The following is a 16,461-nucleotide window of genomic DNA, read 5'->3' on the forward strand; positions in this document are numbered from 1 at the left end:
GTTTGGCACTAGGAGGTTGCATTCATTCGGGAGCCAAACTTCAGCTTTACCAAGTTTGGCTCCAAATTTCCCAAATATATATATATATATATATATATATATATATATATATATATATAAAGTAAATAATAATAATAATAAGAATAATAATAATAATAATTCTTGTCCTTATATCATTTTCTTCTTCTTTTGCAATAACTTTTTTTGTTTTTACTCATCCGTGTACTTTTATGTCCCTTACCATTTTTAGTTTTTCTTTGCTTGGGGACAAGCAAACTATTTAAGTTTGGTGTTGTAGAGCGCGCTCTTTGTTTATCTTATCATCAATGGCACCAAAGGGAGGTGAATCATCTTCACAGAGGTGCATAGCCTGAGGAATAAGATGGCCACTTGGATAACTGAGGTGGTTGAGTTTCTTTCATTCTATTTTCCCTTCCACCCTTAATTAGTTATCTTCTATTTTTTGTTTCTTTGCTTTGAGGTAAAAACTTGGTTAGGTTTTTAAAGTCCACAAACTAATCGGCAAGTGCACCATGTCGTACAAAGTAATACCTCAGGTGAGTGAGGGTCGATCCCACGAGGATTGATGGATCAAGCAACAATGGTTGAGTGATTTACTTAATCACACAAGCAAAAAATGGTATTGAGAGTTCAATAGCATTAAACAGTAAATTTAGAGAATTAAAGGCAAACAATAAATTAATGAGAAGAATATGGGAGAAAACAGTTAAGGTTTCGGAGTTGTTTATCTTCCGTATTTATGTTTCTTACCAACTATTTTAATCATGAAAGATTTCATTCATGGCAAACTATATTTGACTAAACCCTAATTTCTTAGTAATTTAGTCTCCTCTAACTTAGTTAACTGCCAATTCCTTGGTCACTTAGTTTCAATTAGAGGTTTAAGTCCAATTCTAGTTTATGTACCACAAAAACCCTAATTACCCAAAGTTAACAAGATTATATATCACATATCCCAATTAGTTCATGTAATTAGAAATTTAGAAGGAATTTACTTTTAAGCTGTGTTCAAATAAGAGGCCTCTTCCAAGGGTCATAAGAACACATCTAGAATAAGGGTCATACTTCCGTTCCACTCAGATTCATAAAATTAAGTACGAAAGTAATCCTTGAAACTGAATCAATAAATTAATTAAAATAGAAAAGCAATAATTTCAATTCATAGAAATAAATAAAGCTCCTAATTTTAACAATGGAGGTTTAGTTGCTCATGGAGAAAATAAACCCTAGCAGAGAGAAATTGCGAAAGTGCAGAAGAGAGAAGCTCCTAAGGGCTGAATCTTTTCCCTTTTATATCTAATCCTAATTAATGTAAAATATATTTTCTAAAACTAAATAATATCTTTTCCTATTATAAAGTAAAATAAAGATTAATCAAAATACATTGAAGATCTTCGTTGCTGGCTGCAGAGACATGGGGACTACTGACTTTCCCAAAGTTGGCTTCAAACTTGGGTTGGGCCAAGTTTGGCACCACTCCACCCGTGTCCAATAATCAATAATTCTTCATCCTGTCCCAAGTTTGGCGCCACCAACGCCGTATGAAATTGAGGTTTTGTAATGATCATGGTACCAAACTTGGAGAATCCCAAGTTTGGCGCCACCAACGCCGTGTGGTTTGAAAGAAAAGTGTATACTATTATCTATCATTGGAAAGATCTAAAAGTTAGCTTTCCAATGCCGCTAGAACCGCATCAATAGGACCTATGTAGCTCAAATTATGCTCGTTGGAGTGCAAGGAGGTCAAGGTTGACAGCATCATCCACTTTCTTCCTTTTCTTCTACACAAACCATGTCAAATCCATTCGAATGCTACCCGAAATAAACCAAATTGTACATGACTCAAAGTAGCATTAATAGTGGCTCAAAAATACTTAAATCTTGATTAAACTTAGCAAATTAGAATACAAACTCACTATAAAAATATAGGAAAGATTTTCACGCATCAAGAGACAGCTCAGTCAAAGCCTTGGGCAAAGGCTTCATACACTTCAATTTCTAACTCCTTCACTCTAGCCACTAGTTGATCGTTCTCATTCTTCACTGTCTTTGCATGCTTGGCAGAGGAAAGCTAAAGTTGTTTCTCCTCAGTAAGCTCCATCTCTTTCTGCTTTAAAGAAGAGGAACGTTCAACAATAACTTTCTCTTTCTCTTGAACGACAGCCGATAATTCAGCAACACTCAAAGCTTCTTTTTCCTCCTTTTCAAGAGCAAGCTCTTAAGTCCTACCAATAGTAACAATGCGGGTACCAATCACCTATAGGAAAAACAACTGTCACAACACGGCCTAGTTTACAATAACAAACAAATAAAAACCACTATATATACCTGAAGAAGTCGGCTTGTTCCAACACGGCCGACCTCGTTGATCATCTTCATATCCTCTGGAAAGTGGCAGAGTTCATCAGCCAAGGTCATAAAGGGGAAAAGCTTTGCCCATAATGACTTAGCATGCTCGTCCTCAACATAGCCGTGCAACCTTTTTTGACACTCATAGGCAGACTCGACCATCTGCAAGATTGCTAAAGACTCCCTCTTAACCTCAACCACCTCAGCAAGTTTTACCTTCACCTAACCCTTCTTTTGTTTAGGCCTACGATTCAACTCAGATTGCACTGGGGCAGCACCAACGTCTTTCTCGATGTTGGTAGTTGAACCCTCCTTCTTATTTTTCTTTCGTTGACTAAAAAAGGACTTTAGCCCAGCAGTGGTAATGGTCAGAGCTTTCTCAACTGCATAACAAAAACAACACACAATCAAACTCGCGCAAGAATAAGAATAATAAAATTTGGCATTTTGAATTACCTATATAATCCAACACAGTCTACCTATCAGTATCACACTTCAACAATTCAGCAATAGATAACAAATCTTTTGAACCCAACATCTCAAAAATAAATTCCATAACAATATCATCATCAGAAACCCTATCATCGACATCCAAAACATGAACAGGTTCGGGACACCACGACAAGGTAAACCTCTCCTCAAGATACTCATTCAAGTAAAAAGGGAAATCTTCCTCTGCATTCCTCACCTTAACAAACATGGTTTTGAAATCCTTAAAGAATGATTTATACAAAGCAAAAATTGAACGACGAGGATAAATACTCAGATTGACCCGCAGCCCACGACCAACTCTTTTAGCTTGGAACAAGGAGAAAAACAACCTAAGAGAATGGGGGCGTTCTAACACTTCCATCAACACTTAGAAAGCCCTAACAAATCCCCAGGAATTCGGATGCAGTTGGGTTGGAGCACAATTTAGCTAATATAAAACACCACACTCAAAATCAGTAAAGGAAAGCCTAATGCCTAACTCTGTAAATAAGCAGCTATACATGTAAAAGTAAGACGAGTCGCACAAACGTTCGCATACACTATCATCCCGACTGCATGGTAAAATTTCTATCCTAATTTAACTACCTTCTCTAACCCATATGTTCGAACCCAGCATTTTCACAAACTCCTCATGATCAAACTAAGAAATGTAACCCCTAACTTTGGAATCAACCCAGTTACAAGCAGTGACGGATCCAGAAAATTTTGTCTGTGGGGGCAAAATATATATATATATATATATATATATATATATAATAATTTGTATAATTATACTATAATATTATAAAATATGATTACACCTCAAATTATTTAACTAATAAATTAAAACAATAAAATAATAATTTAAAATAATAACAAATAATTTAAAATTCCATTCTTCTGGTTTTCATATTTTGAGAAGATTGAATAATCTTTTCATTGTCAATACAATCAAATATCTCTCTTTCTATATATGTGACTATACAATCATTTAAAAATTCATCTCCCATATGGTTACGAAGCCGACTTTTATGATGTTCATAGCAGAAAAGGTTCTTTCAACTGATGCAGTTGCTACAGGCAAAATTAAAGCTAACTTCAAAAGAAGAAACACTAATGGATAAACAATATTTTTTCGAGTCTCAATCAATTTCTCAGAAAGAGCCCCAATCCCATTTAAGTTTGAGAATTGATCATCAGAACGCACATCTAATATGAAGTTCTCAAGTTGATATCAAGTGCCAAAAGTTGAGTTGAAGAAAATTCTAATGGATAGAATTGAGCTAACTGGATCAACTTCTCCTTATCAAACGCAAAAAAATGAGTGTCTTGGATTCAAGCAAGCTATACAAAGAAGCAATTCAGTATTCACCTCTGTAAAATGATTGTTGAGTTCTTGAAGTTGTCTATCAACTTCTTGATAGACTATCTCAACTTGAAAATGATACAAATTTGATATCTTTTGAGCTTTGCATCTTGATCTTCCTTGTGACACAAATATATCATCCATTTTTGGAACAATAATATTATGTTTGTCACAAAACAATGAGACTTCATCAAGTAAAAGAGACTAACCATCATCTCTTATATTTTGCAACTGTTGCTTAGACACTTTAACCAATGGCATAGCATTTACAATGTCTTGATCATTCCTTTGTGACGCTTGAGATAACTCATTAGTAACTTCCAAGATATTTTTCATCAAGTGCAAGTTAAAAATGAATTCAAAGGATTGAATGACATTCAATAAGTGACATGCTTCAGCTCTTTGTTCTGAATTATTTCCATCTTCCTCAACATATTCAAGAACATTGACCACAAAAGAAAACAAAGAAATTAATCTAAGTATAGTTCCATAGTGTGAACTCCATCTAGTGTCTCCAGCTCTTTTTAAAGTCATTTCTTGATTCATCCCATGTCCACTAGAAATTTCTCCAATTTGTAATGCTTCAATTGTCTTAATCATCTAACTATCACGAAGCATATCTCTTCGTTTACACGAAGCTCCAACAACATTGCACAAATTGGTTAACAAATTAAAAAGCAAAGCGATTTCAACTTTTTTTTTGCAACCATTACAAGAGCTAACTGAAGTTGGTGGACAAAGCAATGCACATAGAAAGCATAAGAATTTTCTTTCAATATCAAAGTTTTCAAACCATTAAATTCTCCTTGCATATTACTTGCACCATCATATCCTTGTCCACGTATTTTTGATAAACTTAAATTATATGCTTCTAATAATGATTCCAATGCTAATTTTAGAGATAAAGCATTGGTATTAGAAACATGAACAAGACCAAGAAAATGCTCCCTAACTTGCCCTTCTTTGTTCACATACCTTAAACAAACTGACATTTGCTCCTTAATAGAAATGTCGCGGGCTTCATCAATCAAAACAACAAACAATTCATCCCCAAGATCATTAACAATAACTTTTGTCGTTTCACTTGCAGCAGCTCTTACAATATCTTTTTGAATTGAGGGTGCTCTTAGTTTAAGATTCTCGCGAGCATTTTTGAAAGCACGATCAATCTCTTCATTATGTTGCGCAAGAAAGTTTAGAAGTTCCAAAAAATTTCCTTGATTAACAGAATCATATGTCTCATCGTTACCACGAAAGGCCAATCCTTGTCGCAAAAGATATCTAATACAATCAATTGTGGCTGTCAAGTAAATTTGATAATTCTTTTTAGCTTGCTCAGATTATTTTTCAATAGCAGCACTGATGTGTTGTTTTGGCTTCATAAGTGCTTCACATTTTCTCCAAACTTGATTATAAGCACTATCATGAATCCCAACATGAGTTTGTAATCTCTCTTTTTTTTCCAATTTGAAAAGCCATTAGTAACAAAAGCATCACCACCTTCAGTCTCAGGTTTCATAAGATAACAACAAAGACAAAAAATAGCATCTTTTGATATACTATACTCTAACCAGTTGCCATAGTTATCAAACCAATTTGGATTAAATCTTCGAAAAGAAGAACCACAAGCAGTTTGCGAAAAATTATGAGTTTTTGGTTGACAAGGACCTTTTTACAAATATGCACACCTAACTTTGTCTCTGTCATTCGGATGATAACTTGAAATCTTTGGTCGTTGTCCTGGATCTGCTATAAGGCTCTCTACTTCGAATTCTAAAAACCTCCTTTTGTTAGAAGAGGTCGACGAATTGTTTTGGGATCCAACCTCCAACTATGAAGTTCTTTTGAAATATTTCTCCATTACTAATAGGATAAAATTATAAATCTAAGTTAATTGACTAATATAAACAATTCACAATTCTACACAAATTAAAAAATACATTATAAAATTATATATACAAAATTGATAATCATGTGTCATTCAAATTGATTTCTAAATTCCAACAGCAACATCTAATGAACTAAACAACAACAAAATTCTAACAGCAACAACAAATTGATTTCTAAATTCCAATTTCTAAATTCCAATAGCAACAACTAATGAACTAAATTCCAATAGCAACAAAATTTATTTCTAAATTCCAATAGCAACAACTAATGAACTAAATTCCAACAACAACAAAATTGATTTCTAAATTCCAACAACAACAATTACATAGACAGAATCACAGAACTAAACTGCAGAATCTAAGAGGCAATTAACAAAAAATAATTAACAATTATCATTCATGAATCGTGAATGTCTGTACGACTGTACCAAGAGGGCAAGAGGCAAGAGTGAACTGCAGAACCCTAAACTCCACGAGGCAGAACCCAACAGCAGAACCATCGGCACCCAGGAGCCAGGACCCAGCGGCAGAACCAGCGGCACCCAGGACTAGGAGCTAGGACCCAATGGCAGAACCAGCAGCACCCAGTGGCAGAACAAGTAGCACCTCGCAGTCCCGCACCCTGAATTGCTGAAGACATAACCAGATGCTGAAGCCCAAAGGAACGGAAAGACAGAACTAGACAAGGATTGAACCTATGAAGACCGAGGAAGAAGAAGAAGAAGAAAAAACCAGACGCCGAAGGAACACTGCGGCAGAACCAGATGCAAGGAGAAATCGACAGAGACTGGAAACGTTAGTGGAAGAGTGGCGGTAGACGACGGTAACTCTGGAGGGCTGGACTGTTGCCTGCTAGAGTCTGGAAGCATTAAGGTTAGAGGCTGGAGGCCGGAGGCTGGAGCAAAGAATTAGAGAAACAAAATTAAAAAAGGGAAGAAGGAGAAGGGTTAGGGATTTAAAGTGTGGGGTCAAAATCAATTATATTGTGAGGGCAAATTGGATATTTCCTTAAGAATTACTCATTAATTTTTTTAATCTCACTGGGGGCACTTGCCCCCACTACCTATTGAGTATATCCATCCCTGCTGGTTACAAGGATCATTTTCGTCAACCACTACTTTTCCTTTTTCCATCAAAGGAAGCAGAAAAGAAGATAAGCAAGAAGAAGCAGAACAAAGAAAAAAAATTAACACTCACCTTTATTACTCATTCTGTGACAAGGTAAAGAGAATACCCAGAAAATCCACAGTGTCCAAAAATAAAAGTAAGAGTTACAAGCACAGTTAACACAACAATGGATAAACGGTTGCAAACGAAACGTTTTTAATCTCAACCCTTCATAAAATAGTTGTAGCTCACGATGTGATCAAATGGTAAGAGGTATCTAGGAGTGCGCCACACGTTTCACATCAATCAATCAAATAGGCGTGAAGGACAAGGCATACATTAAATGCAAAACTGTTTCAAATTCCGTACAGAATTAAGCCGAGCTTGGTGGCTACGGGATGAAAACACAACATAATATCCAAGGCCGAGGTATAAGCAGAATTTAAGCTCGCCTTCGTTCTTTCAAAACCAAGGCAAATTTGGGGGCTATGATGCGTACCTTATACCTCGGCCACCAAATAATAAACTAACCTCATAATTCGGAATGCAACGGAAAGATCCGACACAAAGTTTGAATAATCAAAGTCTATCAACAAAATAATCTCCCCACAAATGAAACTCAATCCTTTACCAAGAATTACGAAATATTCTAACAAATCAGTAATTTATTCATCTATATAATCAACCACTCACATTTAAAGAAGAACATGTTCTATTTTAGCTTACTTGAAATATTTAATTAACATCTTTACTAAGCCTTTTACTAATTTGAGTGTTGAAATATTTTCTACAAGTATTTTTACCATGATGTTCAGGCAAAACCGACCTATAACCCTTCAAAATAAGCAGCAATGTTTTGCTCGGAAGAGATGGTCATAGTTCGATAGCTTTCCACAGTACGGAACAACTCCCATTCTCTTCCTCAATTATTATTTTCGGTAAAAAGAAATAATAGCATTCAAAGGGTAATAAATTAACGCATTTGTTGATCCTATATTAAGTTTCCCCATCTTAATTTTATTATTTACAATCCCTCCTTCCAAAAGAAAATATGAAAAACATGAGAAAGAAGAATAATAAGAAATTAAAACGAAAGAATAAAAGTTTAGAGTGATATTACCGCAGAGATAGATCTAAATATATTATTATGAAAGGCAAATCATATATATAATATAAAAAAATATAAAAACATTATATAATATAAAATATATTAAAAATTATATCAATAGAAAATATATTTAAAAGTATAAAAATATATGTGTGCTTTTTACTAAAGAAGTGATCGATTCTTTGTATTATAAAATTTATCGATAATAGAATCAGTGTTAAATTTGTCTGGAATTTTTTCTCAATGTAATTAAAAATTAATTAACAAAAAATTCATCTTCCATTTTATTTTTAAATTATTCTTCACAATATTAACTAATAAAAAGATTTTTCAATTGTAGCATTTAAAACAAAAAGAGTTAATACCAAACGAATAAAAAAAACGGTTATAAGACAAAAAAGAATCTACTCTATAAAATTTACAAATTTTTATTTAACTAAAAAATATTAATAATAATATATTTTTTAATTTTTTTTAAATATTATTACTTACTTTTTAAATATTAAAAATAATTAATATTTAAGTTAGACTAGACATTTATTTATACTAGATTAAATATTAAATATATTTCTTAAAAAATTAAATCATACTTAATATCTTATTACTATTTTAAAAAAAAAAAGATTAGGGACTTCCACTCGCTCTCTGTATGTCGGTCCTGACCGTATGAATACGGATTACTTTTCTATGACTCCATTTGTTTTTTGAGGATTGGGATTGAGACTAAGAGCTTGGTTTGGAATGCTAAAAATTAAAATTCACTTAAGAGTTAATTTTTTTTATTTTAGAACAACTAAAAACAAATGATTTAAATTCTTTTGAGAATTTTAATTCTCATTTTCCTTTTATTTGTAAATTAAATTAAAAGAGGTCTGATTTTCAAATTTACTCTGACACTCTTCAAACTTAAATTTTATTCTATTAATATATTATAATTATTCTAAATAATGAATTTGAATTTCAAATAAAAATAAATTTTTTTCTTAACGAAAATAAAATTCTTTTTTCATATTAAATAGTTTTCAATCAAATTCTAAAAGATTTAAAATTAAGTATTGTGTTTAGAGATAAAGAATTAAAATTAAAATTTTAATTCTAAAACACAAAATTTTATCTTTCAATATTTTTATTAAATAAGAACATCAAATTAAAATATTTAAGACAAAAATTAAATTTTTATAACATTTATTTACAGAATTATTTTTATTTAATCTTTTTAATTTTAAATTTATTCTTTAATTTTTATATTTATCTTACATTAAATATATTATTAAAACATAATTCAATATTTTTTTACATTAATTATAATATAAAAATTTAATTTAATTTCAGTCTTTTAGTCTCTTACCCTAAGGTGTCATGATCTTAAACACATTCAAATACTATCGTACCGATACTTAGATTTTTTGAATTATTATAAAATATCTCGAATTTATTAATTAAAAGTCATAGTGATTAGTAACTAGTGAGTTGATTTAGATTGCATGAGATGAGAGGAGCGACAGTAACACACTGCCACGTTAACAATGGGGAGTGAAAGGAACGGTTTGGATGTATGATGTTGTCATTTGTCAACCTTAGTGTTAGGGATTAGCGAGGTCCATACCCACCACTATTCGAAACAGCATTATCCCATTCCCAACTGCACCACTTGTTTCACTTTCTACTGCACCATAAAGTAATTAATAAATAAATATATAAAAGGATTATTTTTTGGATTTTTTTGTCAGGAAATTAGTCACACACTCACGCTATTATACTAATACAGTAACACAACACCGAAAACAAAGGAAAGAAAAAGGTAAAAAAGTGGATTAGGGTAAGAAAGGGAATTAATTACCGGTGGTTTGTTCGTGGAACTTGCTTGGCTAGTTAGTTGGCTTTGACCCTATTTCCCCTCTTTTTTTCCTTTTCTTTCCCCTCTCTTTCCTCTTTCTACGTTCCATTGTAGGAAAAAAGATTATCGATCGTGTGTCGGCAGTGTATGACGAGCGCTTCGGAGCTATTCCACAGCAGGAGGCATCGTTTGGGACGATACAATAACAATCTAGGGCTTGACTCCGACCATGTTCCCGACCTCCACCATCCTCGCCGCCTTTCTCGCCGCCTCCCTCACTCTCCCTCTTCCTCCGTACTACTCTTCCTCTTAGCTTCCTCCTCCATCTCTTATCTGTATCTGTATCTAATGTTTTGTATGCGTTGCTTGATCTGTTAGGAGCGTGCAGCAGCAGCTGATAGATTCGAGAGGAGGTATCGGCGGTCGCTGTTGAATGCGGAAAGCGTGAGAGATGCGTTTGCTCCTCCCTCCGATAGACTTCCTGTCGGTGTCTTACTTGCACGCGCCAGGCTCGTTGAGAGACTCAGAGGAGACCCTCTATCGCCTAACAGGTTTAATTTAATTTAATTTCCCCTTTTGCCCCTTTTAGCTTTATAAAATCATGATGCTAAGTTGTTCTAGAAATTTCTCTCCCTTAGGCATTCAATAGGCAGGGATCAAGAAAGTGATGATGTTGTTGTTTCTGACTTGACTTCTCAAATGGGAAGGTCCCATCTATTGCAAGAGAAACCACCTGGACTGTCTCAGGAAGCCCTAGAGTCTTTACATGTTGAAGTTTTTAGCAGCAGGGATACAGGTGAGGATTGTAGCATATGCTTGGAATCTTTTGTGGATGGGGATCAGCTCATATGTTTGCCATGTCACCATAGATTTCACTCTGCTTGTTTGGATCCTTGGGTTCGCTGTTGCGGAGACTGTCCCTACTGTCGACGACATATACTTGTAAATAAATAAAGAAAATAACCACTCACTAGTTATAGTGACGAGAATGCTGCAATACAGTTGCATGCCTTTTGTAGTGTTTTATCTTAAAATTAACTAACTTTGCAGTTTTCCATAATGCAGTTTTTGTTGGGAAAAGAAGATATTCTTGTGTCATTGTTTCAGCAACAGAAATCTTGCAGTGTATAATGAATGAATTAAGATGGCTGTAACTAATATTAGTTTGTAGTTTTGCAGTATATCTAATTTGTCACATAGATATTGATTATTATGGTTTTGGGGCTACAAGATTATATCCAGTTTGCCACTTGCTAACTGCTATCTTTCCTTTTTCGTTTTCTGGATTTTCTTCTTAATGAACAAAATAACAAAACAAGAGAGTAGCAATTGATCCAATGGAAAAAGAACAGTGCCTTCGATTGGGATTCACATGTTAAGACTAAGATTAGACCAATTTATATATGTGCTCTATTATCAATTTTTTAATTCCTTGACTGACACTTGCATGTATGATATTATGTCTATGCAGAAACCAGAAATTTAGAATAAACACGAACATTTCGTTTCACATATAGCATATATACTATGAGATGAAGTCTGAAATTTCACTCGCTTGTTACTATAGGTCCTTCATAGTCATCAGTTATGACTATTGACTATCCTAGTTTCTTTGTCGGGGTTCTCATAATCCCCTCTTCTACGACAACCTTAAAGACCCTACCTTGGTACTTGGTTGGTAGGAAGCACATCACAAATTTACAATATACAATTCACGTAGCTAGTGATAGATTGTTAGTTAGATATTTTTTTTCCTTCCTTTCTTTTTTCTCGGATTATTCGGAACTCAACATATTTATTTAAAGATAAAGAGTTTAACTACTTGAAATAACCTGAACGTTAATAATAGAAATACAAAATATAAACACAAGTCTCGTGGATTGGGGTCAAATAATTGTATTCAACGCATAAGTGTGTGTTTGGATTACAGTTTGCAAACCAGAGTTTGCACAAAATTGATTTTGTAAAATTGATTTTGATGATAAGTTAGTTTGGGTTAATGTGATTTATGTTTGGTAATCTTTATATCAAAATTGATTATAGTAAAATAAATGTTGTTTGGATTATACTACTCAAAATCACTTTTAGATGAAAAATTACTAAAATAGACATCAATTTTATATACCTGCAAAATCAGAATACTATAAAAAATAATATAAAAAATATTTATTATATAAATAAAATAAATACAATAAAAAACAAAAATATAAAAGAGAGTACTATAAATTTTATAATGTCACACAAAAAGAAAATATTCTATAATTTTTTTAGTATCGTCAGTACTCTTTAATTTAGTATTATTTTAGACTATAAATTTTTATTATTTATGACTCTATTGTTACTTATAATTAATTTTTTATTTATTTTGTCCTTTTTTATAGGATCATAATTTATATTATTCAAAATTTTGATAATAAACGTAGTATATAATAATTACAATTACAATTACAAATTTTACAAATTCAGAATAAAAAATAAAAAAAATTAATACAAAACAAAAATAGAGTACATTAAAAAATAGAAAAAAATTATACAGATAAGAAATAATAAAAATTCCATAAAACCAACAACATATATCATGTAAACAAAAAAACCATAAAACGTAAATAAAATTCATATGAATAAAATCAAATAAAAATAAAAAAATTTCAATTTGTTAGTGATTGAAATAAATCTGAACAATTTTGATGAAAAAAATGGAACTAAAAAATTATGAAGAAGTAGGAAGAATTACAAAGAATGACTGTGAAGATAATAGTTACTAGTATCATTCTTATAGAAGAAAATGAAGGGTAGGGTTGGTAAAAAAGAAATATTTTAGCTTCTCCTAAACATGAAACGTGAAACGTGAAACGCAGAAGCTACAAATTTGAGCTCCTCCTAAACGTGGGTTCAGAGGCAGAATCAATTCTGCGTTCACAAAGATAAAAATTGCCAAACATCAAAGTGAAACTTTCAAGAAGTTCAAACGGACTTCTCTCCTTCTCAACGTGTTTGCCAAACACACCCTAAGTTGCCTTTCTAAGTTTCTATGCAATGGATTCAAGTTTTGATTCCGTGTTAAGGACCAAGAGAAAACAGACTTTAAAAATAATTAACTACCAGTGGATGCTTGGCCATAGCAACATTCAAATGTGGGTTACACACTTACACTAATATTTTGTTCCATGGCTCAACTTGGAAAACAACAATTTTCTATTTAATATCATTAGATAATCTGAGACGGCATGTAATTTACTACTAATATTGCTTAATATTTCATTAGAATTTTGAATAAAGTAACGAGAGTCTAAGGAAAATAGGAAGGCTAATTTGAAAGGAAAGGAAGAAAAAGGAGGCGGAGCGCGTAGTGAATTGGAATATACGCGTCAACTATAAAACTCGCAACACTTCATTTTTTTCTTTTTCCTTTCTCTGTCCACTCTTCTTTCTCTCTTTCTTTCCTTTTTTTCATTCATTCTTTCCTCCAAACGCGGCATTCACCCACTTTCTACTCTCTCTCTCTCTCTCTCTCTCTACTTTCTTAGATTGATTCTTCACATAAAACACTGTAAAGTGTAAACACTCAAATTATCCCTAATTTCACTTCATTATTATTTCACTGCATACTCCGATCATGCTACGATTATGCTATAGCCCTTTCGATTGTTGCTTCCGGCGACGCGTCGGCGGCTCTGATAGCCTTCTCTGGCACACTGACCTCAAGCCTCACTTCTCCGGTGACTTCTCCATCGCCGTCGCTCAGGCCAATAACAGCCTCGAAGATCAGAGCCAAGTCTTTACCTCCCCCTCCGCCACCTACATAGGCGTCTACGACGGCCACGGCGGCCCCGAGGCTTCCAGATTCGTCAACAAGCGTCTCTTACCCTATTTGCACAGTAATTATTCAATCAATTCCCCGTTTCAATCGAATAGAATAGAACTTGTTAGAGTAATTGATGAAACTTGTTGAATTTTAGCTTCTAAGATCCAGAGGACCAAACTTTATTCATTTCGTTGAATATCAATTACTTAATGATGATCAATATTATTGTGTTGATTAATTCGTTTGTGGTGTTAGCGATAAAAGTTAAGTGTTGTGTTGCTCAATAAAGTTGAAACATGCTTCTGGCGGTACTTTGTTTTGTATGCAACAGCAGCTTCATTTATTTGATTTTGATAATTTCTTCTTTGCAGAATTCGTCTCTGAACAAGGGGGATTGTCAGTGGATGTCATAAAGAAGGCGTTCAGTGCGACGGAGGAGGAGTTCTTGCATTTGGTGAAGCTGTCTTTACCAGTTAGTCCCCAGATTGCTTCAGTGGGATCATGCTGCCTTCTTGGCGCAATTTCTAATAATGTGTTGTATGTCGCTAACCTTGGAGACTCGAGAGCTGTTCTTGGCCGGAGGGATACAGAGAGCAAGAATTCTCCTGTGGTGGCACTGCGGTTGTCCACGGATCATAATGTAGCTGATGAAGAGGTGAGGCGAGAAGTTGAAGCCCTCCACCCTGATGATTCACATATTGTGGTCTATACTCGTGGAGTTTGGAGGATTAAGGGCATTATACAGGTACAGTCACAACTCACAACAATACAAACTTTATTTATTTATCAACTTTGTGCATGATTTTCAAATTTACGCTGAGTATGGAATTGTCAATAGATATGCTGTTTATATTTACCTACTGTCGTACATATATCAATATCGCTGTGACGAAATATGTCTGATTGCAGCATGTCGAAGTCTGAGTGAGACTAGTTCATCTATTAAGAGACGAGCGCTGAGAGGGTATTCCTAGTTTACTACATTTAGATAAATGGGTTCAGAATAGCTGTTTGTTGATCTAGAGAGTTTTTGTTCTGCAGGTGTCAAGATCAATTGGTGATGTCTATTTAAAGAGACCTGATTTCTTCAGAGACCCAGTTTTTCAGCAATTTGCAACTCCTATTCCCTTGAAGCGTCCTGTAATGACGGCTGAACCATCGGTCATAATTAGGGAGCTTGAAACAGAAGATCTATTTTTGATATTTGCATCAGACGGCCTATGGGAACAATTAAGTGATGAAGCAGCAGTTGAGATTGTTTTCAAATATCCAAGAGCTGTGAGTGTCTTCTGTAACTTGTGAGCTGCATATAACAACAGACTCTGTAGATTCTTTCACGGATTTTGAATTTTGATATGTGATTCTGCTTATACTTTCAGGGAATTGCCAAGAGACTAGTGAGAGCTGCACTTCAGGAAGCCGCAAAGAAGAGAGAGATGAGATATGATGACATAAAGAAAATTGACAAAGGAATCAGACGACACTTCCATGATGATATAACTGTCATTGTAATCTATCTTGATCACCATGACAGCTCCTCCTCTAATGGAAGGTTTAAGCAAAGTGCTGTTGGCTGCACAACTGCCCCTATTGATATTTTTTCCCTAAATGCGGATGAAGCAGAGAAGAGTATGCTTGGTGCGATGGCCTAAGATGTGCATTCCTTCAAAGAATCATACACTGACATCATTTGGGATAAAAGTTATTAATTGGCGAAGATTGGTAAATGAAATGAATTCTTACCTAAGATGCATAGTATTATCAGATATAGTAGTAACTGGAACTGCTGACAGATTCGTGCAGATGCGGATAAGCATATGTATAGTTTAAGTCTTTTTCTTTTTTTTTTTTGTCTTTTTTAGGTTTGATATCAATTTTGTTTTTTCTCCAGATTTGGATAGAAAGAAATAAAATTTGTATTGATTGGTTAGTGATGATGATTTTTACCTTACTGTAATAATATTTATATATATCTGGATACAAGTTAAGCGTTGTTGACGTGTTACCAGCTTAACAAAAACGGCAGGATGGGCAACTAGATAACCACATTCGTGATATGAACACTTTCACACATGAAATGAAATTGCAACCATCTGTAACGCTGATAATTTTGTCAACTAGGGTGGCAATGGATAGGGTAGGGTTTGCATCCAACTCTAACTCTATCCGTGGAAATATAACCCTACCTTATCCGCGGACCCTAATCTTACCCGCTCTTAACCGGCAGGTACTCGATCCTACCTGCGGATTACAAAAAATATACAACACTATTGTATAACTTGATGATAATTTAAAATAGAACTGATTTTTTATGTAAAAAAAATATTAAATTATTAATTAATGATTTTCTTTTAGTGGCTAAAGATCTTTTGTATTTAGTGAGAGGTTTTTTATTCAACATCCATTTAAAACATATTTTTATATATAGAGTGCGGGTTGGTCGGATAAGGTTGAGCTCAACCCGCACCCTACCCGACCCGCACGAAAACCCTACCCGCTGCGGATCGG

At 33.9% G+C, this 16,461-nt stretch overlaps 2 protein-coding genes and 1 pseudogene across 2 annotated transcripts; 2 read left to right on the forward strand and 1 right to left on the reverse strand.

Moving 5' to 3' along the window:
- Positions 1 to 4,869: 4,869 nt before the first annotated feature.
- On the reverse strand, positions 4,870 to 6,965 carry LOC130950207 (uncharacterized; annotated as a pseudogene).
- Positions 6,966 to 10,115: 3,150 nt separating this feature from the next.
- LOC130947707 (probable E3 ubiquitin-protein ligase RHY1A) lies at positions 10,116 to 11,405 on the forward strand. Its single transcript, XM_057876408.1, has 3 exons — positions 10,116 to 10,442; positions 10,527 to 10,699; positions 10,787 to 11,405. Exons 1-3 carry the CDS (start codon positions 10,296 to 10,298, stop codon positions 11,100 to 11,102), a joined length of 636 nt encoding a protein of 211 aa, XP_057732391.1. The 5' UTR covers positions 10,116 to 10,295; the 3' UTR covers positions 11,103 to 11,405.
- A 2,167-nt stretch (positions 11,406 to 13,572) lies between these two features.
- LOC130950967 (probable protein phosphatase 2C 63) lies at positions 13,573 to 15,951 on the forward strand. The gene is made up of 4 exons (XM_057879572.1): positions 13,573 to 14,026; positions 14,325 to 14,698; positions 14,995 to 15,231; positions 15,333 to 15,951. The coding sequence occupies exons 1-4, from the start codon at positions 13,765 to 13,767 to the stop codon at positions 15,603 to 15,605; spliced, it is 1,146 nt and encodes a 381-aa protein (XP_057735555.1). The 5' UTR covers positions 13,573 to 13,764; the 3' UTR covers positions 15,606 to 15,951.
- Positions 15,952 to 16,461: the final 510 nt, after the last annotated feature.

Source organism: Arachis stenosperma, chromosome 9 (genome assembly GCF_014773155.1).
Source record: "Arachis stenosperma cultivar V10309 chromosome 9, arast.V10309.gnm1.PFL2, whole genome shotgun sequence".
Lineage (NCBI taxonomy): Eukaryota > Viridiplantae > Streptophyta > Magnoliopsida > Fabales > Fabaceae > Arachis > Arachis stenosperma.